The 27,777-nt window shown below is 43.4% G+C and overlaps 1 protein-coding gene across 1 annotated transcript; it reads right to left on the minus strand.

The window, feature by feature from the left end:
- Positions 1-116: 116 nt before the first annotated feature.
- On the minus strand, positions 117-27,697 carry SDR39U1 (short chain dehydrogenase/reductase family 39U member 1). The gene is made up of 6 exons (XM_058184345.1): positions 27,544-27,697; positions 17,381-17,487; positions 12,598-12,680; positions 8,635-8,756; positions 5,087-5,230; positions 117-2,554 (listed from the first exon to the last, which is right to left on the minus strand). The coding sequence occupies exons 1-6, from the start codon at positions 27,557-27,559 to the stop codon at positions 2,139-2,141; spliced, it is 888 nt and encodes a 295-aa protein (XP_058040328.1). The 5' UTR covers positions 27,560-27,697; the 3' UTR covers positions 117-2,138.
- Between the last annotated feature and the right edge of the window lie 80 nt (positions 27,698-27,777).

The following is a 27,777-nucleotide window of genomic DNA, read 5'->3' on the forward strand; positions in this document are numbered from 1 at the left end:
ACTTCGCCGGTTAATAAAATATTTGGAGTGGGGGAAACCCTCACACAATAAATCAGATAAATGCATTCAGGACATCTTGAGCACACAAGGACGTCAACAAGAGAGAAGACAGGAGATCTGATTTGCTTAACCATGATTTACTGAAAATTTCCACAAAGCGAAAAACAAGCAAACCGCACAATGGCCTCACATGTTGGGCTAATTCAAAGACTGGGGCGTGAGAGATCCTAAGTAAGAGCAGACCTATGGCCTTGGGTAAAAATCTGACTGAGAAGCTACGGAGCCCAATGAAGCTAATGGGGTGGAGGGTTTCCTGCCAGGTCCCCCTCTGGAAAAGCCCCTTTCTGCATCCTTGTCTATGGAGATTCTCAGTCATCCAGGCCATGCTTTTCCCAAAAGTTTTTTTTTTTTCAGATGGATTTTCTTGAAGACGTTTCACATCTATCCTAGAAGCTCCTTTGGTTCTGGCTAAATGGTGGAAGGGTTTATATTCCTTGCAGTCATCTGGTCATTTGCGCTCTTTCTGAGAGTCATTGAGACCAACTGGAGGTTTATCTGTGCACCCAGGGTCACCTGAATCATGGAAATGGGTGTGGAACCTTCTGAAAGGACTGTGTTGTAAGCTGGAGATAGGTGGTGTTGTAGACTGTTCCTCCGTCGAGAGACGGCTGTTCAATCTTAACGCAGATGGCCACTTCGACCCCTCTTTTGAACCAGTGGTCCCCTCTGTCCAGACTTTACTGTTTTCAAAAGATGCCATATCACCTATCTCCTGTTTGCAATATAGTCCTTTTACCAGTTCCAAGATGATTCTACACCAGGGGTGTCAAAAACACAGCATCACGTGATGTATCACGACTTTCCCCCCCTTTGCTAAACCAGGCATAGGCGTGGCCAGCGTGTGACGCATCCGTCCCACGGGCCGCGAGTTTGACAGCACTGTTCTATCTTCATTTGTACTACTGAGGTGGCCCTGAGGGCACAGATAAACCTCCAAGTGGCATCCACGACTCTCAAAAAGAGCGCTAACGACCAGGTGATTGCAAGGAATATAAACCCTCCTATCCTCAACCGTTCATTCAGAACCGAAGGAGCTTCTTGGACGAGAAGCGAAACGTTTTCAAGGAAAACCAGAAAAAGTCTGATTGACTTTTTTTAAAAAAAAAAAAAAAAGCACCTTTGACACCACTGCATCTTTGTTTTCTCTTCCCGTGTCTCCTTCTGGATGACAAGCCCAGCATTTTAACCTCTAGGCCACCGCACCGCCCCGCCACCCAAATTAAATATATTCAAAAGTTCACCCAGCGTGGGAATCCACCACTGCTATATTCTCCACTCAAAGACCGGTGCGTTGTTTCACAGATACTATAACATTTTGCTGCCCGTCCCGATCACCGTTGAAGTAAGAGAACTTCTAGAACAGTGTCAGCGAATCTATGGCGTGACGGAAGCAGCACACGTAAGCATCTCACGAAGAATGTCTGGCCTCACCAACTCCTCTTCCCCATTCCTGTGATCAAACGTGCGCCGGTCAGCTGGCCGTCGCGCGCGTGGGAGCGGCGGAACACGGAAGAGCAGCGTTCTGGCACACATGCGCAGGCCAGCACCCAACCTTCCAGGTTGATGTCGCGCGCATGCGCAATGGCTAGCTGTTCGTCGGGCGCGCTTCCATGCCAGTATCCGGGTGTTTGAGTGCCGGCTCGTGCAAGCATGATGGACCGCTGCTCTTCTGGGTATCGCCGCTCCCATGCACGCGAAGGCCAGTGGGGCCATGCATACCTCACAGGATGGTTGCGCGTGCCACTTCTGGCATGCAGGCCAGCAAGCAAGAACGCCAAAAGCTCGCCATCACGGTTCTAGAAGAAAAGATAACAAATCTACAATTCACGGGTGGAACCACCGTAAACAACTCTTCTTCTCCTCACAGCAACGTTTCCACCATGACATAAATTTTATTCTTCGGGAACAAGCCAATCTTTTTTTGAACAGAGCAACTTCCAGACTTGGAAACTCCAGTGCTCAAAACAAACCTACGGCATTACAAGCCAACCTATTTACAAGACTGAGCATTGCGCCTACCCAGCATGTATTAGACAAAAACGGAAACACGTTGACATGCAGCTTCACACCTCCTCAGGTCAATCTAAAATATCCTGGAGAGCAGAGGGAAGATCAGGGAATGCAAACGTGTAGCCACTCTCGAGAGTTCTCATGGGGACAACCCGCTGCCCGTCGAGCAGCATGGTGCTTCGCTCAGAGCTGAAAACGGCTTTCACTACAAAAGCCGGCAGGGGCAAGAAGGCGGGACGTTTGAGCACCGACCCCATCGTTCGGGCAAAGTCCTCGTTGGTGGTGTCCACGGCAGACGGCGCCACGCCATTTAAAATGCCCCTAAGGCCCTCTTTCTGCAGCGCGTGGGTCATAATTCCTGCCAAGTCAGCGACATGGATCCACGGGAAATACTGGTGTCCGGTAGCGATGGGGCCTCCCAGTCCAAGGCGGAAAGGCCATATCATCTGGCTAATGGCGCCACCATCTTTGCCCAGGACAGCTCCTTAAAGCAAACAGAAGTATAATTACAGAGTTACATTTCACATAGACTGTTTTGACCTAGGTTTACTTAGTCGTTATAAAACACAATTAATCCCAAACAAACCCTATTTTATTGTAATAGCTGAGAATTACTTCATTCTCATCTGAGTCCAAATTAATTGCAAAATAAGTCCTTCAAAAGAAGTCCTTCTGGATTATCACAAACCTTTATCTTCTGTGACACCCTGTCAAAGGCCTTACTTGGCAAAGCCCCTCTAAGTTCAGAATTAAGAGACACCGACTGGAAACAGAGTTAGCAACATTGCTTTCCTACAAAGAGCCCAAGTGTCTTTGCTGCTCTTTTAAGCCTTATGGGAGGGGTCAATCATATCCTGGCCTTACTCCCGAGTCATCCCTTATGCTTTAGCTGCTCTTGCCTTCTAGCAGCTCTGCGCATGCGTGCACTAGGAACAAGCTCCTCCTATTCCTCTGCCTCTCTGCTGTCCGACTCTGGAGGCTCCGGAGTCTGCGCATTACTCCCAGATGGCTCTGGCCCCATCTCTGTCTCAGATGCAGAGCCCTCATCCTGGCCTTCCCCAGAGTCCCGGACTGGCCCATGTTCCTCCCCAGCCTCCTCACTGTCTGACTCCGCTGTAAGCATCGCAGGCTGTTAGTGGACCACAACATAGGTTTCCCATATACAATAGCTGATGAGATGGGTCTATGACAATTTGCCACGGCCAACTCATCACCGGCAACTCTGCAGGATAACTCGCCATGGCCAACTCTCTGCGAGACAAGTGTTACACTAATATCAAAGAAATGGTGGGACAGAAATACTAAAGGAGGGACAGATTGAAATATGAATGACAAAAATTAAAACATTTTAAAAATGATTTTAAATAATTAAATCGAATTGATAATTCTCTCACGGTGAGTTGTTCAGTGGCGAATTGGCTGTGGCAAGTTGGCCGCAGTGAGTTGCCCAATTTTGACTGAAATGGTTCTCTGAAGACACCCCAATGGAACAGGTCTATATAACACACCAAACAAGAAAACTGGAGTTCAGTGTCATGGTGCACACCAAGCAAGGTACATTCTGCCTTAACATGTACAGGTGGTTCTCAATGTATGAACACAACTGAGCCCAAAATTGCTAAGTCAGACATTTGTTAAGTGAGTCTGGCCCCATTTTACGACCGTTCTTGCCACATTTGTTAAACGAACCACTGCAATGGTTAAGTGAGTAACACGGTTGTTAAGTAAATCCGGCTTCCCCGTTGTCAGAAGGTCGCAAAAGGGGGATCACATGACCCCCGGGACACTGCAACTGTCATAAATATGACTCAGTTGGCAAACGCCTGAATCATGATCATGTGACCACAGGAATGCTGTCGTGGTCGTAAGTCTGAAAAACGGCCATGTCACTTTTTTCAGTGCTGTTGTAACTTGGAATGGTCACTAAGTGAACTGTTGTAAGTCAAGGGCTAACTGTACGTGACTCCAGCATCACACGTTATTCCAGTTATGTTTGTGATGAGTGGAAAGAGGTGTGCTTTCTTCATCAGTGAAAACACAGTCAAAGACATGTGTGTCCAAAAGCCAAGAATTGAATCAGAAACTTCCTAATTTCCATGTAGTCTACAACAACATTCTCCCAACTTTTGGGGCACTAGCGACTAGTTCCATGGAGAAAGGTTTTTCCGGGGACCGGAGGCAGCGTGGTTTTGCATGTGTCATGCCCCATCGGAGTCTGAATCCGAGACGAACAGCTGATGGAGAGCGGGAGAGTGGCTCCGTTGGCTGTGGAGGAAACTGGGGAAGGGCAAAGTCAGGCTGGGCAGAGCAGGGGAGAGGATGAACAAAGGAGAGGGGATTCAGATGAAGACCAAGGCCCTCCCCCTCCTCATCCTAGGGCGCGCAGGGAAGAACGTAGAAGAGAGCAATGTGGGTTGTGTGGCTTAGAAGGAATGAAAGGCTCCTGATTCCCTTCACAAAGCACACCTGGGGATGGAGTTTAAAGGAGAGGCAGTTGGGAGGGGCGTTTGTCGGGAACAAATGCTGAATTCATCTAGTATTGAGAGTGGGCCCTGCATTCTTGGCATTCCTCCTGATTGTTTGAATTAATAGTTGTGCTTCTGTGTGTTGCCTTGAATTCTTCACTTTTGGGACTCATTAGCTTGCCTTGCTGTAGTGACTGATTTGCAGTCATTCTGCTTACAGCGTTTGGACTGCTACAGGTTTGTGGGAGAGCTTTTCTCCAGGCCGGAGAGTAAATGGGACATTGGGGGCAAAGTTGGTGCCACTAAAGGGACTCATACCACGTTTCTTGCTGTGTTTTCTTCGTGCCACACACTGGGTGATCACAGCGTGCTTGTCTGCATACCACGGATGAGGCTTCGCTTGTTTGCATGGCCAGGTTGCTGGCATGCTGCGGACCAATGGCAGTCCGCGGACCGTGGAGACTCCTGGTTTACAAAAAGTATCTCCAAAGCAGAAGTTTGGAATTTGTAGTCTACAATTAAATGTCCCCACATTGGGCGTCTCATCTTACCAGATCTCACTATCACTAGGCGAGTGGCTTCACTAGGAATTTTAGCTGCTTCCTCCCAAGAGGTCACCAAGCGAGAAAAGAAATCAAAGTCTCCACCGGGACTTTCTTCAGTGTATTTGGTGGTGTGGCTGGGCCGGTAATATCCTGGAGGAGATATTAGATGGTGATTAATTACGGAACTGTACTCCATGCAAATATCTTTACAACTCTTTGGACAAACATCCATCTTTTAGATCTGAGCTTTGGAATATATCTACCAAAAAATTTTTGAAAAATAATTTTTCCCAAAAAAAGCTGTAGAAATTATTACTCGGTTAGTTCAAGAATACAGAAGCTAGCTCTTCTTGAGGTTTCCATAAAGTATCTTGGCTTAATCACTTAGCAATTAAGTTTCATACCTATTCCTTTTTTTAAAATCCAGGATTGGAAACTTTTAACCCTGAAGATGTTAGCGGTCCACAATTTATAACAGCTCCAATATGGAGGGCCCTTAATGCAGAATATGGGACCTGGAGTTCATGAACATCTGTAGGGCCATAAGTGTCATTCTATATATTTTTTCTTTTAATGACCCTGCAATCCCTTGTTTTGGGTTGGGGTCAGAGCAATTGATTTGGAGCTGAGAGTTTACTGACCTGATACCCTTCCTGACACCTATGCAGAGTTCACAGCAAATAATTATTCATCGCGGCCAGAGAAATATCTGACACTACCTAGGATCAAACTCACAATCTCCTTATGAGGCAAGAGCTCCATCTCTAGGCCACCACACTGCTCCCAAGTATCCCTAATTACTATTTATTTGGCTTTTAATTTCTTTGATGCACCTCACACACTGAAAGCTTAATCACATTTTTATTGAACAAACTACTGTTAATTGGTCCTGAACACCCTACAGCCAAAATCATGACTGTAATGGCTGAATTATTATTTTTTATTATTATTATTATTATTTATTCAATTTTTATACCACCCTTCTCCCGAAGGACTCAGGGTGGTGTACAGCCAAGATAAAACAAAAATACAAAATACAAAAATATACAATTTAAAATACAAATTAAAAAACTTATTATAAAGGTGGCCTAAAAACTTTAAAAATATATAAAACTAAAAACCCCATTAAAATTAGTAATAAATTTAAAACCAATAAAATTTAGGCCAGCCCCGCGCGAATAAATAGATGTGTTTTCAATTCGCAGCGGAAGGTCTGAAGTTCAGGTATTTGGCGTAAACCCAGGGGAAGTTCATTCCAGAGGGTGGGAGCCCCCACAGAGAAAGATCTTCCCCTGGGGGCCGCCAGCCGACATTGCTTGGCGGACGGCACCCTGAGAAGTCCCTCTCTGTGAGAGCGCACGGGTCGGTGGGAGGCATGAGGTAACAGCAGGCGGTCCCGTAAGTACCCAGGCCCTAAGCCATGGAGCGCTTTAAAGGTTGTAACCAAAACCTTAAAGTGCACCCAAAAGGCCACAGGCAGCCAGTGCAGTCTGCGCAGGAGCGGTGTTACATGGGAGCTACGCAGAGCTTCCTCTATCACCCGCGCAGTTGCATTCTGGACTAACTGAAGCCTCCGGGTGCACCTCAAGGGGAGCCCCATGTAGAGAGCATTACAATAATCCAAGCGAGAGGTAACGAGCGCATGAGTGACTGTGCACAAGGCATCCCAATCAAGGAAGGGGTGCAACTGCCGAACCAGGCGAACCTGGTGGAAGGCCCTCCTGGAGACGGCCGTCAAATGATCTTCAAATGACAGCCGTTCATCCAGGAGAACACCTAACTTGCGCACCCTATCCTTTGGGGCCAATAACTCGCCTCCAACAGTCAGCTGCGGCTGCAGCTGACTGAATTGGGGTGCCGGCATCCACAGCCACTCCGTCTTGGAGGGATTAAGCTTGAGCCTGTTTCTCCCCATCCAGACCCATACGGCTTCCAAACACCGGGACAGCACTTCAACAGCTTCATTGGGGTGGCCCGGGGTGGAAAAGTACAGCTGAGTATCATCAGCGTACAGCTGGTATCTCACCCCAAAGCCACTGATGATCTTACCCAACGGCTTCATATAGATGTTGAACAGAAGGGGTGAGAGAATCGACCCCTGCGGCACCCCACAAGTGAGGCACCTCACGGCCGACCTCTGCCCCCCATCAACACTGTCTGCGACCGGTCGGAGAGATAGGAGGAGAATCACCGATACACGGTGCCTCCCACTCCCAATCCCCCCAACTGGCGCAGCAAAATACCATGGTCGATGGTATCAAAAGCCGCTGAGAGATCTAATAGGACCAGGGCAGAGGAATAACCACTGTCCCTGGCCCTCCAGAGATCATCCACCAACGCGACCAAAGCTGTCTCCGTGCTGTATCCGGGTTGGAAGCCAGACTGGAACGGGTCTAGATAGACAGATTCATCCAGGTATTGGGGTAGCTGCCGTGCCACAGCACTCTCTACAACCTTCGCAACAAAGCGAAGGTTGGAGACCGGACGATAATTACCCAAAATAGCTGGATCCAGGGAGGGCTTCTTGAGGCGGGGTCTCACCACCGCCTCTTTCAAGGCGGCAGGGAAAACCCCTTCCAACAGAGAAGCGTTGATAATCCCCTGGAGCCAGCTCGTGTCACCTCCTGAGTGGCCAGTACCAGCCAGGAAGGACACGGGTCCAGTAAACACGTGGTGGCGTGGAGCCTACCCAACAACCTGTCCACGTCCTCGGGAGCCACAGGGTCAAACTCATCCCAAACAGACTCAACAAGACGTGCCTCCTCTCTCTCGCTTGGATCATCCCAATTTCGGTCCAGACCATCCCGGAGCTGAGCGATTTTATCGTATAGATAACCACTAAACTCCTCGGCACGTCCCTGCAAAGGGTCATCCCGCACCTCCTGATGAAGGAGGGAGCGGGTCACCCGAAACAGGGCGGCCGGGCGGTTATCTGCCGACGCAATGAGGGTGGAGGCATAAGAACGCCTCGCCTCCCTCATTGCCACTAGATAGGTCCTAGAATAGGACCTAACTAGTGTCCAATCAGCTTCGGAACGACTGGACCTCCAAGTATTCACTAAGCCACTATGTACTTCAAAACTTTAGCAAAGTTTTGACCTTTCTACATCTATGACACTCTTCACTCTCAGATGTCAGCTTTTGTAAACTACACCAATCCCCAATTAGCCCTAAATCCCAAGGGGAAACATGAATCCATTTCACACAGACCCTAATATAGTGTTTGTCAATCATGTCAATTTTAAGGTATACACTTTAACTCCCAGGATTCCCCAGCCAGCCATGCTGGCTGAGAAACTCTGGGAGTTGAAGTCTACACATCTTAAATGCTGACAAGCTTGACAAACCCTGCCTTAAGATATTAAAGCTGCTTGTGAGTATTCTTTCACAATAACCTAAGAACATTTGATAACAGTAAAAGTAAAGGTTCCCCTCGCACATACGTGCTAGTCGTTCCCGACTCCAAAGGCGCACGGAACACTGTTAATATTTACTTAATATTTACTTATAGCTAAAGGAATAGCAAAGTTACATTACAACACTGTGAGTAATACCTATGCCGCTGACAAGGACCCAGGCCTGAGGTGGATGTTCAGCATCTCTGATGGCTTTCGCCAAGGATTTTGTGGTCTCTACTCGGCTGGAAATGACCTCCTGACGGAAGGCATCATTCCACCTGCAGAAGGGCCCGCCCCCCCCACAAAGACATCAGTCTTTCAAAGATAAGTTTTATCCTTCCACTAACATTGCCTATTTTCACAGCTTTAAAATCTGCTGATTGTTCCACCCAGGAGAAAAAACAAAAAAACATTTCTAGCAAAACCCGTCTGAGCGCCTTGCACGGCCTCTAAGAACTCTGCTTCTTCTAGAAATCAAGAGCTTGTTCTGTGTAGAATTTCAGGAAGGAAGGAAGGAAGGAAGAAAGGAAGGAAGGAAGGAAGGAAGGAAGGAAGGAAGGAAGAAAGAAAGGAAAAAAGAAAGAAAGAAAGAAAGAAAGAAAGAAAGAAAGAAAGAAAGAAAGAGAAAGGAAGGAAGGAGGGAAGGAGGGAAGGAAGGAAGGAAGGAAGGAAGGAAGGAAGGAAGGAAGGAAGGAAGGAAGGAAGGAAGAAAAATAGGGAGGGAGGGAGGGAGAGAGGGAAGGAAGGAAGGGAGGGAGGGAGAGAGGAAAGGAAGGAAGGGAGGGAGGGAGGGAGGGAGGCAGGCAAGCAGGCCTTTGCTTTCCCTACAGGTAAATAACAATCCATCAAGATGGACAGAGGTACCTTAACTAATGACAGAGAACTTTAATCCTATTACGAATCCTTCTAACAGGTCATAAGGGCTAAATAGGCGATGACGTTCAGCTTGTGAGCCAAGAATCTTCCTTAAAAAGGGGAATAGGTGAAAAGGTCAGTGTATCTTATAGACCGAATACTGCCGAAGCCACGCCCACCTGCCGGCTGGTTTTGTGTTTTTTTTTGGCCTCCGCATGCCCCATTTTTGGGCCTTTTTAAAGATTTTTTTGGCCCGTTTTCGGGGCTTTCTTCAGCTTGTTTTTGAGCCTTTTTTTTTTGGCCAATTTTTTCAGAAAAAAAAACAGCCTGAAAAAAGCCTCAAAAACAGGCTGAAAAAAGCCTAGAAAACAGGCTGAAAAAAAAAACCTGAAAATGGGCCAAAAAAAGCCTCAGAAATGGGCTGAAAAAAGCCTCAAAAACAGGCCAAAAAAAGTCTAGAAAACAGGCTTAAAAAGTCTCAAAAATGGGCCAAAAAAGCCTTGAAAATGGACAGAAAAAAGGCTCAAAAATGGGCCAAAAAAATCTCAAAAATGGGCAAAAAAAGCCTCGAAAACAGGCTAAAAAAAGTCTCAAAAATGGGCCAAAAAAAAAAGCCCAAAAAGCCTTAAAAATGGGTTGAAAAAAACCTCGAAAACAGGCTGAAAAAAGCCTAAAAAACTGACCCAAAAAGGCCTAGAAAATGGGTCAAAAAAGTATAGAAAAGGCCTGAAAAAAGGCCCAAAAATGGGGCATGCGGAGGCCAAAATTTTTGTTGTTGTTGTTGATTTCTTCTTCTAAATTTAGATGCGTCTTATAGTCCAAAAAATATGGTATACAGGATCCATTTTATTTTTTTCCCCCTTTTCAACGAAATATTGGAAAGAAATTATGAAATGGGACTTTGGGTCTTGGGTGTATTTCTGTAAGCAGAGAAGCAGAAGAGATCAAGGCCAGGTCTGGTGGGGTGGGAGAAACTGGCAATTGAAAAACAAATTTGAAAATAGCCACCTTAGGTCAGGATCTGCAGATTAAAACAAAAAATAATAATCTTCCCACAAATGCGTCTAAGTACAGAGATCTCCAAACATGGCAACTTTAAGATCTGTGAACTTCAACTCCCAGAATTCCCCAGTCAGCATGGTCGGTTGAGAGATACTGGGAGCTGGAAGTCCAAGGGTCTTAGATTTGCCAAAGCTGGACAGCCCTTTTCTAGCGGTATCCCTAAGGGAGACTGCAGCTGGACAACAGTTTAGAATATTGTTGACTGCTCCATTTTACCAACTTCCCTTTTCTCCTGGTCCTGTGGCCCGAAGAGACAACAGGCAGTCCACCTTGTGCATCCAAATGCAAATACAACAAGAGAGGAAAGCAGAAATGAGCAGACACAATGCATGGCAAAGAATATAGACGCTTCCTAAAACCACAGCTGGTAATGGAATTGGAAGGAATTCTAGCAGCCAGGCTCCGCAGTTTCCTGACTATGTTTTTAAGTTCTTCTCCGTGATCCAATCATCCATATCGAATTAACATCTTCAAGAAACCTTCCAGACACAAACCTGCCTACGCCCTACCAAGAGGGTGCACATCCTGAAGCCTCAGGGCTTCACGTAGCACCTGAAACCTTGACTGTAGCCATGCAAAGCATGTGGTCACTCAATTTTAACAATTAAGTTGAAAGAAGGGGACATTATTAAAGATATGAAAGAGAATCAGGGTAAACGTTCTTAACTTCTTAATCAAATCAAATCAAAACTTCTTTTCTGAGCTCAGGAATCCCCAACTCCCTATTCTCTCATTCCGAGTGGAGAGTTCTGGAAACCTATGGTGGCTCCAGTTCTAGACAGATAGAATATAGAATATATATAATAAAATTAGAATAGGATAACGGTAAGGTTCCCCTCGACATATGTGCTAGTCGTTCCCAACTCTAGGGGGCGTTTCAAAGCCAAAGAGCCAGCGCTGTCCGAAGACGTGTCCGTGGTCATGTGGCCAGCATGACTCAACATTAAAGGTGCACAGAACGCTGTTACCTTCCCACCAAAGGTGGTCCCTATTTTTCTACTTGCATTTTCTACTTGCTTTCAAACTGCTAGGTTGGCAGAAGCTGGGACAAGTAATAGGAGCTCACCCTGTTACACAGCAGCATTAGGGATTCGAACCGCTGAACTGCTGACCTTTTGGTTGACAAGCTCAGCGTCTTAGCCACTGAGCCACCGCATCCCCTTTAGAAAAGGATAGGGATAGGATGGGTTGGGGTATGGATGGTGTGGGTGGGATGGAATCAAATAGAGTGGCATGTGGGATAGGTGATGATAGAGATGGGATGGGATGGGATGGGATAGAATAGAATAGAATAGAATAGAATAGAATAGAATAGAATAGAATAGAATAGAATAATGGAATGGAATGGAATGGAATGGAATGGAATAGAATAGAATAGAATAGAATAGAATAGAATAGAATAGAATAGAATAGAATAGAATAGAATAGAATAGAATAATGGAATGGAATGGAATGGAATGGAATGGAATGGAATAGAATAGAATAGAATAGAATAGAATAGAATAGAATAGAATAGAATAGAATAATGGAATGGAATGGAATAGAATAGAATAGAATAGAATAGAATAGAATAGAATAGAATAGAATAGAATAGAATAGAATAATGGAATGGAATAGAATAGAATAGAATAGAATAGAATAGAATAGAATAGAATAGAATAGAATAGAATAGAATAGAATAGAATAGAATAGAATAATGGAATGGAATGGAATGGAATGGAATGGAATAGAATAGAATAGAATAGAATAGAATAGAATAGAATAGAATAGAATAGAATAGAATAGAATAGAAGAATGGAATGGAATGGAATGGAATGGAATGGAATAGAATAGAATAGAATAGAATAGAATAGAATAGAATAGAATAGAATAGAATAGAATAGAAGAATGGAATGGAATGGAATGGAATGGAATAGAATAGAATAGAATAGAATAGAATAGAATAGAATAGAATAGAATAGAATAGAATAGAATAGAATAATTCTGAAGACAAGACTTCTTATATAGGAATAGGAATAGGAATAGGAACAAGAACAGAACAGAACAGAACAATTCTGGAGGCAAGACTTCTTGTTGCAAAGGCACTTGTCAATTCTGTTTAACATCGATATTACTAAGCACAACTGAGGAAACAGTCAGTGAATGTGAGGAAACCACATTCATGTCCTGCAAATGACCTTGTCCAAAACTATCCAGACTTACCTCTGAAGAGGATTGAGGACGTTTACTCCAGCCAAGTTGACCACTCCTTCACAGGAAGGGAGGCCTACACGGGAGAGTTCATTCTAGAAACGAAAACACAAAATCAGGATTTGTCAGGTTGTTGTTGTTTTTTTTTCCTCTTCAAATACATTTTACTATATCCCCAGAACATGGGACATAGTGGCTCAGTGGCTAAGACGCTGAGTTGTCAATCGAAAGGTCGGCAGTTCAGGGGTTCGAGTCCCTAGTGCTGCATAACAGGGTGAGCACTCATTACTTGTCCCAGCTTCTGCCAATCTAGCAGTTCGAAAGCAGGTAAAAAATGCAAGTAGAAAAATAGGGATCATCTTTTGGTGGGAAGGTAACAGCATTCTATGCGCCTTTGGCATCAAGTCATGCCGGCCACATGATCACAGAGAGGTCTTCGGACAGCGCTGGCTCTTTGGCTTTGAAACAGAGATGAGCACCGCCCCCTAGAGTCAGGAATGACTAGCACATATGTGCGAGGGGAACCTTTACCTTTTTATATCCCCAGAATTAACAAGACGAAAAAGCTGCTGCGTATACAACAGTATTAGCAATACACAGAAACATCAAATCAATTGTTGATGAAGGAATAAGAGAAAATATTATAAATGGAACAACTTTCCAAATAATGACAAAAGTCTTCCCTCTTGCTGATTTGCAAAAAAAAATAAAAATAAAAATTCCTAAACTAATTTAAATCTGATAAACAAATGCATTTGGACAGACTTCCCAGATAAACCAGACAGGAAACGCAATTTTATGAGCTAATTATACTTTATTATAGGGGACCCAGTGGCTCAGGGGCTAGGACGTTGAGCTTGTCGATCAAAAGGTCGGCAGTTCAGCGGTTTGAATCCCTAGTGCTGCTGTGTAACGGAGTGAACTCCCGTTATTTGTCCCAGCTTCTGCCAACCTAGCAGTTTCGAAACCACGTAAAAATGCAAGTAGAAAAAATAGGGAGCACCTTTGGTGGAAAGGTAACAGCGTTCCGTGTGCCATTGACGTTGAGTCATGCCGGCCACATGACCATGGAGATGTCTTCGGATAGCGCTGGCTCTTTGGCTTTGAAAGGGAGATGAGCACCACCCCCTAGAGTCGGCAACGACTAGCACGTATGTACGAGGGGAACCTTTACCTTACTATACTTTATTATAAGGCTGCGTTAACAGAATATTGCAAATGAGCAGCATTGTGACCTAGTGGTGAGAGTTCAATTGTGACCTAGTGGTAAGAGTTCAAGGCCAGGTAACGGCAGATAACCCAAGTAAAAATATCTGCTACTAACCTACCAGTTCAGCTCCATTCAGTCACCCGACTCTACCCCAGAATTATGGGATTAGAAGATCGTAAAAGGGGAATTTATTAATAGAATCTTGCAAGTCTGAAGGTACAAATCTCCAGCCGACACGTTTAAAACTGTTTGTTCCATTAAGATGGGTCTTTCCTAAGTGCCTTTCCTATTTGATTGTTTTCTGAGCAACAGCTCTTCCCATCCCTCCAGGCTGTCCTCACATACCATAACACATAGCAACAAACCTTTGCTACAAATAAGATGTAATTTCTCCTTCTAGGGCTATAGAATAATTACTTTAGTTAACTCTCCAGGTTGAAAAGTATGGAGCTTTCTACCTTATTCCAAATACTCAGGGCAGAACTAGAAAGAAACTAGACAGAAAACATTACCTGAGAAATCCAAAACATGCAAAAAGAATTTTTTTGTTATGGTATTAAGATGATTTCAGGTGACAGAAATCGATAAGTCTCACCTTTAAAGGAACTCTCCGCCGGTTGACAAATGTTAATTGATAAAGGCAATCAGTAATCTATTTTACGTGTCATCTGCACAGACACCTTGATTTCTGGCTTTCCTTCCTTTCTTCCTGCACCCCAATTTAAATTCTACACCAATCTAGTCACTCCACTGCATCAGGTGAAGTGAGCTGCACTTTAGTTCCTGAAAGCTTAAACTTTTTACTAATAATGATTAGATTGAAAAGCTACTCTTTCGACTGCATGGGTCGCCAACTTTTCTGGGATGGCAGCCCGTAGCAAGGGGGGGGGAAGGAAAGAGGGGATGGTTTTGTGGGAGGGGCAAGCACATGTGTGCGTGTGTGCACACGCACCTGCAATGTTCATGGCGACGCTCGCACAAATGGGGCCACGAGCTCGCGTGACAAGGCTGGTGTGAGTGGGGCTGTGGGCCTCCATTTATTACCATAAATTGAGCGCAAAGTTTCTGTTGCTAAGCAAGACAGCTGTTAAGTGACTTTGGCTCCGTTTTATGACCTTTCTTGACATAGTTGTTAAGTGAATCGCTGCGGTTGCTAAATTAGTAACACAGCTGTTCAGTGAATCTGGCATCCCCACTGGCTTTGGGGGTCGCAAAAGGGCCTCTGGTGGTTCAGCAGACTAAGTCTGTCTGTTATTAATACAGCTGCTGCTTGCAATTATTGCAAGTTCAAGTCCCACCAGGCCCAAGGTTGACTCAGCCTTCCATCCTTTATAAGGTAGGTAAAATGAGGACCCAGATTGTTGGGGGCAATAAAAGTTGACTTTGTATATAATATACAAATGGATGAAGACTATTGCTTAACACAGTGTAAGCCGCCCTGAGTCTTCGGAGAAGGGCGGGATATAAATTCAAATAAAAAATAAATAAAAAGAAGTAAAAAAAGGGGGATCACATGACCCTGGGACGCTGCAACAGACCATAATAGCCGTGATAGCTCAGGCTGTGAGAAGCCTGTTATTAGAACACAGCAGCCTGCAATTACTGCAGGTTCAAGCCCGGCCCGAGGTTGACTCAGCCTTCCATCCTTTATAAAGTAGGTAAAATGAGGACCCAGATTGTTGGGGGGGCAATAAGTTGACTTTGTAAAATATACAAAATAGAATGAGACTATTGCCTTATACACTGTAAGCTGCCCTGAGTCTTCGGAGAAGGGCGGGATATAAATGTAAATAAATAAAAAATAAATAAATATGATTCAGTTGCCAAACAATTGAATTTTGATCGCATGATATTTCAACGATCCTAAGTGTGAGAAATGGCCATAAGTTACTTTTAACAGTGCAGTTGTAACTTCGAACCGTCACTTAATGTTGTAAATTGGGGACTACCTGTATACATTTCAACCACAAATGGCTCATGCATTCCCTATCATTAACTTTGCTGTCCCTATCAACCGCAAATGAGCATCCGAATGACCCGTTCTGCATTTTAGCATTCAGTGGGAACCAAGCAAAGAAATGGCAGGCCTCCAGTCCTCCTAACAGAGTGCCCAAGAATATCCCTTGGTACTTTTTATTTTTTATTTTGCCAATATTCTGTTGATTCTATACACTTGATCAATTTCTGCCTCCATATCATCTTCATCCCATTCAAACAAGTTTATTAAAGCTCGAAGAATCTTTTCTCTGGGATCTTCTCGGGAACTGCTCTAAATCTCAAAATTTATTTTCATTATTCATTCCAGTAATGCTTCTCCATAGCCTTGTTCATCATTTTTGTTTTACTTTCTAAAATTTCCACTTTGGCTTTAATTCATCTAACTTCTCCCTTAAGCTGTTCCTATAGATTCTTCAGGTTTTTCTGTAACTTCATCTTCCATCTTCTCTTCATCTAGACCAGTGGTAGTCAACCTGATCCCTACCACCCACTAGTGGGTGTTCCAGCTTTCATGGTGGGCGGTAGGGGTTTTGTATCCGATACTGAAACACTTTGCTTTTTTTTTAATTTAATTGACTTTTTTAAAAAAATTTATAGCATTATTTAAAAACATTTTCATTAGGTTTTCATAAAATTCCCCATGACAATTTAAATTTCTGAAAATATACTATTTGTATCGCCCATGCGTAAGTTCAGCTCACATTACGTAAGTGAAACTAAATGGCGCTATAGTGCGACCGCAATCAAAAGAGCCTCGTCATGGAATAGCTCGCACATCTCCCCCCACACCACCCAGCTGTAACAGACAAGCAGAGCTGGTAGCCGGTGCCTCCCCCCCAAACCCAATCCATGATGCGCGAGAGTCATGCACAGACGACGATACACGGCGCATTGCTGTAGAACTGGTGGGCGGTTAGAAAATTTTACTACTAACAGAGATACAAAAGTGGGCAGTAGGTATAAACAAATTGACTACCCCTGATCTAGACTAACCTTTCTTCCATTGTCACTTCAGAAGAATTTACCGTATTTTTTGGAGTGTAAAACACACCTTTCCCCCCCTCAAAAACAGGGTGAAAATCTGGGTGCGTCTTATATTCCGAATGTAGCCCCGCTCAGCTTCTCAAACGGAGGTTTCGGAGGCTGAAAAAAGCATCAGAAACGAAACTTCAGAAAAGAAGCTCCCAAACAGAGCTTCCGAAAAAAAGTCCCAAACGGAACTTCAGAGGCTTTTTTTCTGAAGTTATGTTTCGGGGGCTTTCAGAGGCAGAAAAAAGTTTTTTCTGAAATGGAGTTTCAGAGGCAGGGAAAAAAAAGAAGAAAAAAAAGCAAGGCACAGAGCTCATGACCAAGGAACCTGTTGCAAAAATTCACCTCTGGAAACAGCTGATTGGGGGTATTCCCAGAGGCCAATCCACCTGCCAATCAGCTTTTTTCTTATGTTCCTCCCAAAAAACTAAGGTGTGTCTTATACTCCGGTGCATCTTATACTCCAAAAAATACGGTATTAACTGCAACCGTCCAATCTGGAATGCATTTAAACATATTCTTCTAAGTTCTAGCTTGTTTTAAGCCCCTGCTCCTTACCCAGGTTAACCGGTTCTTTCCAGGTTGACGAGAAATAAGGGTGACTTCATGGCCTTGGCTCCTTAGCACCCGGCTTAAGTTTCGGCCAATAAATCCAGTCCCTCCACCTAAGTTATATGCAGAAAGAGATGATGGAATAGTGAATGAGACAGTTAAAACAACCACAATCCTTTGAGAAATTATTTATTTGTTAAACTCATATCCTACTTTTTCTCCAGGAGTTTGTTTCCGCTTACTTGGGAACTCTTTCAATTTACGTTCACGACCCCACTCTATAAAATTGGTTCTGCTGGGAAAAAGGTGCCCATTTAAGTTTCCTTGGCTAATATTGAAAATTTCAATCTGACCTTCCAAACTCCCCTCCCTCAAATCAGTGTGACTATATTAAATTTATTTATTTTATTTTTATAAATAACTCATACCTCATGCTCATTCCTCCCCAGAGGTGGTATTCTGCTGGTTCGGGCGAACTGATAGCAGCGATCGTGGCCAGGCCCACCCTCCTGCCCCGGCTCCAAGTTGTGCTATTTAGGCAAGTTTTCCAGGCCGGGTGCATGCGTGGAAGGCACGCGAGTGAAGAAAGCACATGCGCGGAAGGCCGAGTGCATGCACAGACAGCGCATGCACGCAGGACGAACCAGTGGTAAAAGTAAGTGAAACCCACCCCTGTTCCTCCCCCAATTTTCTCCACAGTTTTTGAGGTAGATTGATTGAGAGAGAGGGACTGGCCCAAAGTCACCCACCTGGCTTTCACACTTAAAGTGGGATTGAAACTCACTAACTCCTGGTTTCTAGCCAGGTGCCTTCACTACTAGATTTAACAGGCTTAAGTTTAGTTTAACTTTAGTTTTATTAAAGCTTCTGATCCTCACCCTCAGAGTTCTCAAGGAGATTATCTCTTTCCTAAAATCTGAATATTCCATTCAATAAACACAAACAACTTCCTTTAATTATGGCAAGTGAGTCCCTTCCTTAAGAACCCAACAAAGCAAACAAAAGTTTGGGTCAACCACACACACACACAAAAAAAGGAAAGGAAATGTTCTATTGGGGAAAAGAGGTTTCTTTGTTTATTATTTCTTAAATTTCTACAGCCAAACATCTCAAGTCAATGGCTGTGGGCAGCTTACAATTCAAACAAATATGTTACAATTAAATTATTTAATTGTAATATATTTTTCTTTTTTTTTTAAAAGAAAAAAAGAAAATTCATTTTAAAACAAAGCGATAAAAAACAATAGAAACATCCAAATAAATATACATAGCATCTGAGATATCTGGCCAATTAGACCTGCAGCCAGGAAATGAGGCCCTTAATACATTCAACACCTTAAGCTCAGGAACATACCATATTTTTCGGAGTATAAGACATACTTACAACCCTACCCCCAAAAGAGGGTGGAAATGTTGGTGCATCTTAGACACCGAATACAGCCATTTTTGGCCTCCCGAAACCCCGTCCCGTGTGTCCCGTTTTCGCGAAAAACAGGCCCATTTTTCACAAAAATGGGATGCACAGAGGATTTGGAAGACCTGCAGAGTGCTCCTGGAGGCTGGGGAGGGCAAAAACACGATGCGTGGGGGGTTTGGGAGGCCAAAAACGGGGCCATTTTTCACAAAAACTGAACACACAGAGGGTTTGGGAGGCCTGCAGAGTGCTCCTGGGGGCTGGGGAAGGCAACACTTTTTTTTTCTTGTTTACCTTTTCGAACTCTTGATGCGCTTTATACTCCGGCGTGTCTTATAGTCTGAAAAATACGTTAACCAGGATTTTAAGGGTCTTATGAAAGACTAACAAGGTTGGGGGCCATTCTAATCTCCAAGGGAGTGTAAGGTCCCAAAATATACTTGAGTCACCAGAATGCCAAAAAGAGAGACTCAAGACGAAATTTGCAAAAAGAAGATGATTTTATTTATGGCCAAAAACAAAATATTGGGTGAAACTATATCCAAAACGTACATAACAATGCATGTGAGGAGATAGCGACACCTTGGGGAAGATATGGCTTCCTTTTATATCCTCAGAGACATCAGCTTAGTACCCAATCCTGGCCTCCTAGTTTAGGTTTGTGTATTCCTTGTTGCCCTGCAAAGGAATAGAAGCCTCCCAATTAGCGTTATCTCTTCCTTGAACATTCCTTTCTTCTCCCAATTTGCTCATTTGACTCCCTGAGCTGCAGGAAACAGATCAAAGGTGTGAGTCAAGGCTGAAGTATAAATTATCTCCTGAATGATGTCTGCAGTTCCAACCGAGATAGGTACCATGCTCTTAGATGGCAGGAGAAAAACATGATGAAGACTGATATGGGTTCAGATCAAATGGCAGGGATATATGTTTGACAAATACCAGATACATTACAGAGGCCTTGTTGGAAGAAATGTCCATCTGGGTTCAGTTCCAAGTGAGGAAAAAGACACTGGAAACATGGACACTGCTTGGAAAGATGGTTTAATGGAGGACAGGATCACATGGTTTGAGTTCCTGAACACAAAAGGGATGAGATACTGAGCATGCCTTGGTTTTATGCTTTCTCTGAGCTTTGAACTTCCTGGGGCACAGGATAAGTATCCTGATTGGTTGTCAGACCCCCAGGGAATGGGGGTCTTAGCCAGCCTTGCTGGCTGATGTAATTTTCTTAGGTGCCATGTGGTGAGTTTCTGTTGCTAGATGGGTCCTATTGTGTTGCAGATGATGGCCCATTGACAAAGGTGGGGGGAGGCAGGAAGCTGCAGGGAGCTGCTTTGTCCTTAAAACATGTTTCTCCATTTCTCATCCAGGGAAATATAATATTCTGCCCTTTTTAATAGTTTCATTAATTAATTTTAATTAATTAATTTTAATAGTTTCATTAATATTTCATTCTTCTAGGAGAGGAGTGGGTGCTAACTTCCTACAGCCTAATAACAGAATATGTTTGTTACAGGAGATACAAATACAAAGGCATAATATATGTGATACAAATACAAAGGCATATTTGTATTACAGGTATAAAGGTACAATACATGTATGTTATACAAATACAAAGGCTATCTATGTATTACAGGAACCTAATGGTTACAGAATAACAAGTTTCTACTAATTCTAGTATTTTTTATTATAGCCTTATTACTGTTTCCCTTCAGGAGGATATTCCATAGAGCAGGGATCACTGCAGAAAAGGCATCTTTTAATCTCCACCAACCAACAACACTCTTTGATCGACATAAATCTAAATAGGGGGTTTCTTCATGGATATTTCTTCCAACACTCTAAAGGAAGCTTTCCTAAGGAGCTGCTGATCCAGTTCTACAGAGGAATTACTGAGTCTGTCATTTGCACCTCTATAATTGTCTGGTTTGGTTCTGCAACCCAACAAGAAAGAGACAGACTTCAGAGGATAATTAGAACTGCAGAAAAAACAATTGCTACCAACCTGCCTTCCATTGAGAAGCTGTATACTGCACGAATCAAAAAGAGGGCTGTGAAAATATTTACAGATCCCTCACATCCTGGACATAAATTGTCAACTCCTACCCTCAAAACAATGCTAGAGCACTGCACACCAGAACAACTAGACACAAGAATAGTTTTTTTCCTGAATGCCATCACTCTGCTAAACAAATAATTACCTCAACACTGTCGAACTATTTACTAAATCTGCACTACTAATCTTCTCATCGTTCCCATCACCTAACTCCTTTCACTTATGACTCTATGACTGTAACTTTGTTGCTGGTAATCCTTATGATTTATATTGATATTGATTGTTTTCTGATTGCTTATTTGTAGCCTATGACTATCATTAAGTGTTGTATCATTAAGTGTTAAATTTGTACCCTATGATTATCATTAAGTGTTGTAAGTGTTGTACCTTGATGAAGGTATCTTTTCTTTTATGTACACTGAGAGCATATGCACCAAGATAAATTCTTTGTGTGTCCAATCACACTTGGCCAATAAAAATTCTATTCTATTCTATTCTATTCTATTCTATTCTATTCTAAGATTTCCCCAAAGGTGCTTTCAAAAAGGTTTTTGATTTTTCTTGAAGACGTTTTACTTCTCACTCAGGAGGCTTCTTCAGATATAACTAACTGATGAGGCACGAAAAAGATGTTTACAATTCTTTTCTGTTTGCCACAGTTAATTAGAACTGAAGAAGTGTCTCAGATAAGAAGTATAACATCTTCAAGAAAAATTGAGAAAGTCCAGTTGCCTTTTGAAAAAGCATCTGGGACAACCGCAATTTAGATGACCGAGAACCTCCATAGACATTCCTAAGATTATAACAACCTGTGATTGAGACCAACTATCAGTACCATCTGAAGTCACAAAGCTAGCCATGTTTTTTTTTTTAATCACACCTGCACATGCCTCAACCAGCATGATTCGGTTTATTGGACTGGCCAACAGGATAGAGAGGGAGATTCCTGCCTGAGACACAAAAGCAGAAAATGAGAAAATTTTTAACAGCTTTGGATTCTCAGAGGAAGGAAGGATTAAAGCTGAGCAATGGTGGTAGACTTTAGGAGAAATCCTTCCATACCTCCACCTCTTACAATACTAGACAACAGTATCAACAGTAGAGACCTTCAAATTTCTGGGTTCTACCATATCGCAAGATCTAAAATGGACAGCTAACATCAAAAACATCATTAAAAAAGGACAACAAAGAATGTTCTTTCTGCGCCAACTCAGTAAGCTCAAACTGCCCAAGGAGCTGCTGATTCAGTTCTACAGAGGAATTATTGAGTCTGTCATCTGCACCTCTATAACAGTCTGATTTGGTTCTGCAACCCAACAAGACAGACAGACTTCAGAGGATAATTGGAACTGCAGAAAAAATAACTGTTACCAACCTGCCTTCCATTGAGGACCTGTATACTGCACGAATCAATAAGAGAGCTATGAAAATATTTACAGATCCCTTACATCCTGGACATAAACTGTTTCAACTCCTACCCCCAAAGCGATGCTAGAGCACCGCACACCAGAACAACTAGACACAAGAACAGTTTCTTCCCGAACGCCATCACTCTGCTAAACAAATAATTCCCTCAACATTGACAAACTATCACTAAATCTGCACTACTATTAATCTTTTCATCGTTTCCATCACCCATCTCCTTCCACTTATGACTGTTTGACTGTAACTTTGTTGCTTATATCCTTATGATTTATATTGATATTGATTGGTTCCTAATTGCTTATTTGTATCCTATGACTATCATTAAGTGTTATATTGATAGATCGTTCCCCGAATGGGTTCGAATTCCGGCTGGGAGAGCCTCTCCAGCAGATTGGAGCATTGCCGATGTATTAGAAGAATTGAGATCGAAGCGAGCTGCGTGAAAGCGAGGTTTCTTTATTTTTCAGGAAGACGAATCCAGCAAGCGCAAGGACCGCGTTCCTGGGTGAGCTGACAACCATATACAGTAAGTGTACATTTTTTATACTCTTTTTCCCTTTTCATTTCTTTGTTTTGGGAGTACTTGATGGGATTTCCCTTTGTGTATGTGCTTGCTAAGTTTTCTGTGTTTTGTCTTTCTGATTATGTTAATGTGGGTGGGTTTCGTGTTCGGGCGTGCGTTCCGGTTTAATCTGTTCATTCTAATCAATACTTGATTTCCTCAAGTATTCTCCCTTCCGTTAGTTGTTTTCCATATGCTTTGACTGAAGTTAATCTATTTAGGCTTGTGATTGAATCTTGTCCTGATCTAATTTATTTCTTTATTTGGTCGGCTATGTCTGTGTGACCTAATTATTTCCTTTCCTGTATTTCTTGGTATTGTCTTTTAAATAGCCTTGAGGTTTGTGGGTTTTTCCCTGGCCAGATTTAATTCTGAGCCAGTGTCTTTTGTTATTATGATGTGCCCTTGCTTGGTTTCCTTTTGCTCAACACTGCCTAGGTGAAGTTCCCTTCCTACAATACCTTGGAATTCTTGATGATCTTTTATGTACACTGAGAGCATATGCACTAAGACAAATTCCTTGTGTATCCATTCACACTTGGCCAATAAAGAATTCTATTCTATTCTGTTCTGTTCTATTCTATTCTATGTGTTACTAGAGAGCCAGTTTGGCGTATTGGTTTTAAGGCAATGGTGGTGAACCTATGGCATGCATTCCAGAGGTGGCACTCAAAGCCCTCTCTTTGGGCGTTTGCACTATTGCCCCAGCCCAGCTCCATTGCATTTCTCCCGCAGGGGGTGAGAGGGAGGGAGGGAAAGAGAGAGAGAGGAAGGAGAAGAGAGACAGAGAGAGAGAGAGGAAGGGAGAGAGGGAGAGAGAGAGAAAGGGAAAGAGAAATGATATCATTACTAAACATAATATTTCAAAAGCAGAAAAAAAATGAAGAGACATAAAAGTGCATTTATCACGTTTCTTCTTAGAACAATTAGTTGAACTCTGCCTTGCTTATCATTATTTCAGGTAGTAAAACCTCATTCTTCAGGTTAAATTGCCTTGTTGGCCCTTTGCAATAAATAAGTTGGTTCTGGGTTGTCGTTTGGGGCACTCAGTCTCTTAAAAGGTTCACCATCGCTGCTTTAAGGCATCAGGCTAGAAAACCAGGACATCAGAAATCCTAGATCTGCCTTAAGGCACAAAGCCTGGCTAGGTGACCTTGGACTAGTGGTCCCTTTCTGGCAGCTCTAAAGGAAGGAGGCAAAAAAGGGGAACGTTGCTCAACAACGAAAGAAAGAAAGAAACTGTGAAGAAAGCTGCAGAGATTCCACCAAGTGATTGCCAACAGTTCAACACTTGACTGGAAGGCACAAAATTAAAAAGAGAGAGAGAGAGAGAGAGAGCGCATTATTGATGGGAGTACTCCTTTTTTTTCTGCAAGGGAAAAAAAATCAAGAAATCCCCTTTCTCTTTGCTAGATGCATCATATCCCACCCTTCCTTGAAGGCAGCATCCATAGCAAGGAAGCAGGTAGAGAAAAAGAGAGAGAGCGAGCACCTGTCCCAAAACTGAGTGAAGGTCGACCTGAACCTTCCCCAAGTCCTCATCCAATGACTTGAGGAAAATGAAAACGACCCCAACTCCTTCAACCGGGACGCCCACCACAAACCTCCACCGGTTCCTCCAAAGAGGTGTAGGAGTTTAGCACCCACCCCCCTCCTAGAAGAATGAAATATTTTAGAAAATATTTAAAAAGGCAGAATATATTTCCCTGGATGAGAAATGGAGAAACACGTTTTAAAGACTGTAGGAATTTAGCACCCACCCCCCTCCTAGAAGAATGAAATATTTTAGAAAATATTTAAAAAGGCAGAATATATTTCCCTGAATGAGAAATGGAGAAACATGTTTTAAAGTCAAAGCAACTTCCTGCCACTCCCCACCTTTGAAGCAATTAAGGCTTCAGCCAAGCTCACTCAATCCCCCCATCATTTGCAACACAATAGAACTGAAACTCACCACATGGCAAGGCTCAGGCAAGCTTGAGGGACAACCTACAAGGCTAGCTAAGACCCCCACCCCCTGGGAGTCTGACAGCCAATCAGGGTACTCTTCCTGTGCCCCAGAAAGTTCAAAGCTCAGAAAAAGCATAAAATCAGGGAGCACACAGGATCTCGCCCTTTTCTGTTCAGGATCTCAAGCCATGTGATCCTGACCACCATTAAACCATCTTTCCAAGCAGTCTCCATGTTTCCAGTGTCTTTGTCCCCACTTGGAACTGAACCCAGATGGGACCTTCCATTTGTTGGAGCCAAGAATTGAGTTTGAATCCAGCCCCCACTGAAAGTCATCATAGCAACCAGAGTGGAGCAGACCTTCCAAGCCTGACTAACCAGCCTTATTACCAAGCATGCTACCCAGCAGACATGAAAAAAAAGGACCCTGAGATGTACAAGTAAAGACTAAAAGACTCTTTTCAATTCCCAGAAGACAACTGGAAAGACTATGGGGGAGGGTGGAAAATTCATTCCACTCATTTCATGGGTTTTCTGTCTTGTCTCCTTTATATTGTAATCAGTCTAAAGTATTCATGTAAGGATTGTATTTGAGTGGCTACCACAGCAAGTTCTGAACACCTTAGATTTCTGTCTGGTGGGAGGGAAATATGTCCAAAGTGTTTGTATTGCCTGTATTGTAAAAGTAGCTGCATACACAGGCACACACAGAGAGAGACACCATTCAGAATTAGACTGAAACTATTCCCTTCACTTACCTCCACACAAAGCTTCTCCTAGGTTGATTTTGCTCTGTGGCACTAAAAGCCCAAGGAGTCAGATCTCCCTGCTAATTCCATGGGGGAGGGGCATCCCCCTCAGGCAATTCCTCTCTTGAAGAGATAGCAGAAAAAGTGATATCCAAAACCCAAGCCCTGACTATGACTCACAAATGATGCTGCCCAGTTGCCCAGTAAAGCAAGATATGTTGCACTGGTGGTCTCATGAGTAGAAGTCCCAGGGCTCATTTAAAAAAAAAAAAAGAAAGGAAAAAGCCTGGATTGCACACTGATTAACCTCAATTTGGACTAAAAAAAATCTTGGATAGACTAAAGTAAGAGCTAGGGCAGGTTCAGTAACCAACCCTTGGAAATGGGCAGCCTGTAATTTAAAGGAAAACCATGGCTGTGAAAATTTTGGGATGTGTGCTTGCTTGAAACCTGACTGGAAGCTCACAGAAAGTGATATCTAACAGCTGAAATTAATTGGCATAGAAAATTGGATACTGTAAAATTCTTACCAGAACTTTTCCCCTGGCTGCTAGACCTTCATGGTTGAAAGCTTTTGGGAGCCACTGAAGGAATCTTTTTTCTGTTGTCTCTATCAATGGCTTCCTTTGCATCAGAAAAATTAAAAGCACCCATCAAGCCTCCCTGATTTGATCAATTTTAATTTTTTGCCAAGAGCATGTTTCAAAACTCACATTTTGAAAAAAAAAAAGTAGGGATTGTAGGAATTTAGCACCCACCACCCTCCTAGAAGAATGAAATATTTTAGAAAATATTTAAAAAGGCAAAATATATTTCCCTGGATGAGAAATGGAGAAACATGTTTTAAAGACTGTAGGAATTTAGCACCCCCCCTTCTAGAAGAATGAAATATTTTAGAAAATATTTAAAAAGGCAGAATATATTTCCCTGGATGAGAAATGGAGAAACATGTTTTAAAGACAAAGCAGCTTCCTGCCACCCCCCACCTTTGTCAATGGGTCAGAGACAGAAACTCATTCTCCCACCTTTGTCAATGGGCCATCATCATCTGCAACATAATGGGACCCATTTAGCAACAGAAACTCACCACATGGCAAGGCTCAGGCAAGCTTGAGGGACAACCTACAAGGCTAGCTAAGACCCCCACCCCCTGGGAGTCTGACAGCCAATCAGGGTACTCTTCCTGTGCCCCAGAAAGTTCAAAGCTCAGAAAAAGAATAAAATCAGGGAGCACACAGGATCTCGCCCTTTTCTGTTCAGGATCTCAAGCCATGTGATCCTGACCACCATTAAACCATCTTTCCAAGCAGTCTCCATGTTTCCAGTGTCTTTGTCCCCACTTGGAACTGAACCCAGATGGATATTTCTTCCAACAAGACAAAGCAGCTTCATGACTCCCCTCCCCCAACCTTTGTCAATGGGTCAGAGACAGAAACTCATTCTCCCCACCTTTGTCAATGGGCCATCATCATCTGCAACATAATGGGACCCATTTAGCAACAGAAACTCACCACATGACACCTGGGAATATTACATCAGCCAGCAAGGCTAGCTAAGACCCCCACCCCCTGGGAGTCTGACAGCCAATCAGCGTACTCTTCTTGTGCCCCAGGAAATTCAAAGCTCAGAGAAAGCATAAAGCCAGGGAGTGCACAGCCCTTTTCAGCCCTTTTCTGTTCAGGAACTCAAGCCATGTGATCCTGACCACCATTAAACCATCTTTCCAAGCAGCCTCCATGTTTCCAGTGTCTTTGTCCCCACTTGGAACTGAACCCAGATGGATATTTCTTCCAACAGAGGAATCTCACGTTCCCCCCCTTTGCAGGCATCCCCGCGTGTCGACCGCAATTCAAGGTTGGCGCTAATCCAGCCAAGCACTGCAAATTGCAATTGCAAAGAGGGGGTAAAAAATAAAAAATAAAAGCCACCCCGCAGCAAAAAGAAAACAGCCGTTGCTCCCATTGCAAAAGGGGCGCCCGTCGGCTTTGAAAGCGAAAGTCGACCACCACTCACCGATTAAGACTCTCATGGTTTGAAGCTAGTCCGGGCGCATGCGTAGGAAGCCTCCGACTCAAAGAGGGAGAGAGGAGACTAAGTGAAGCACAGAGCGGCCTTCCGGGAGAAACCGGAAATGCGTTGAGAGGTTGCAGCCGTTTTCCCTCTCGAGCTTTAATCCTCTCTGACGAAACTCTTTTTAAGCGGGAGAAAGTGGAGCATAGGAGATTTTAGCTCTTGAAGAGGCGGCCG

The sequence above is a fragment of the Ahaetulla prasina genome, chromosome 4, assembly GCF_028640845.1.
Source record: "Ahaetulla prasina isolate Xishuangbanna chromosome 4, ASM2864084v1, whole genome shotgun sequence".
NCBI classification, from domain to species: domain Eukaryota; kingdom Metazoa; phylum Chordata; class Lepidosauria; order Squamata; family Colubridae; genus Ahaetulla; species Ahaetulla prasina.

Coding starts and splice junctions, on each gene's coding strand:
- SDR39U1 (XM_058184345.1), bottom strand. Junction 8,757..12,597: donor GTCCTCAATCCTCTTCAGAG/GTAAGTCTGGAT, acceptor GCCCTTCTGCAG/GTGGAATGATGCCTTCCGTC. Junction 5,231..8,634: donor GGTCCTTGTCAGCGGCATAG/GTATTACTCACA, acceptor TATCTCCTCCAG/GATATTACCGGCCCAGCCAC.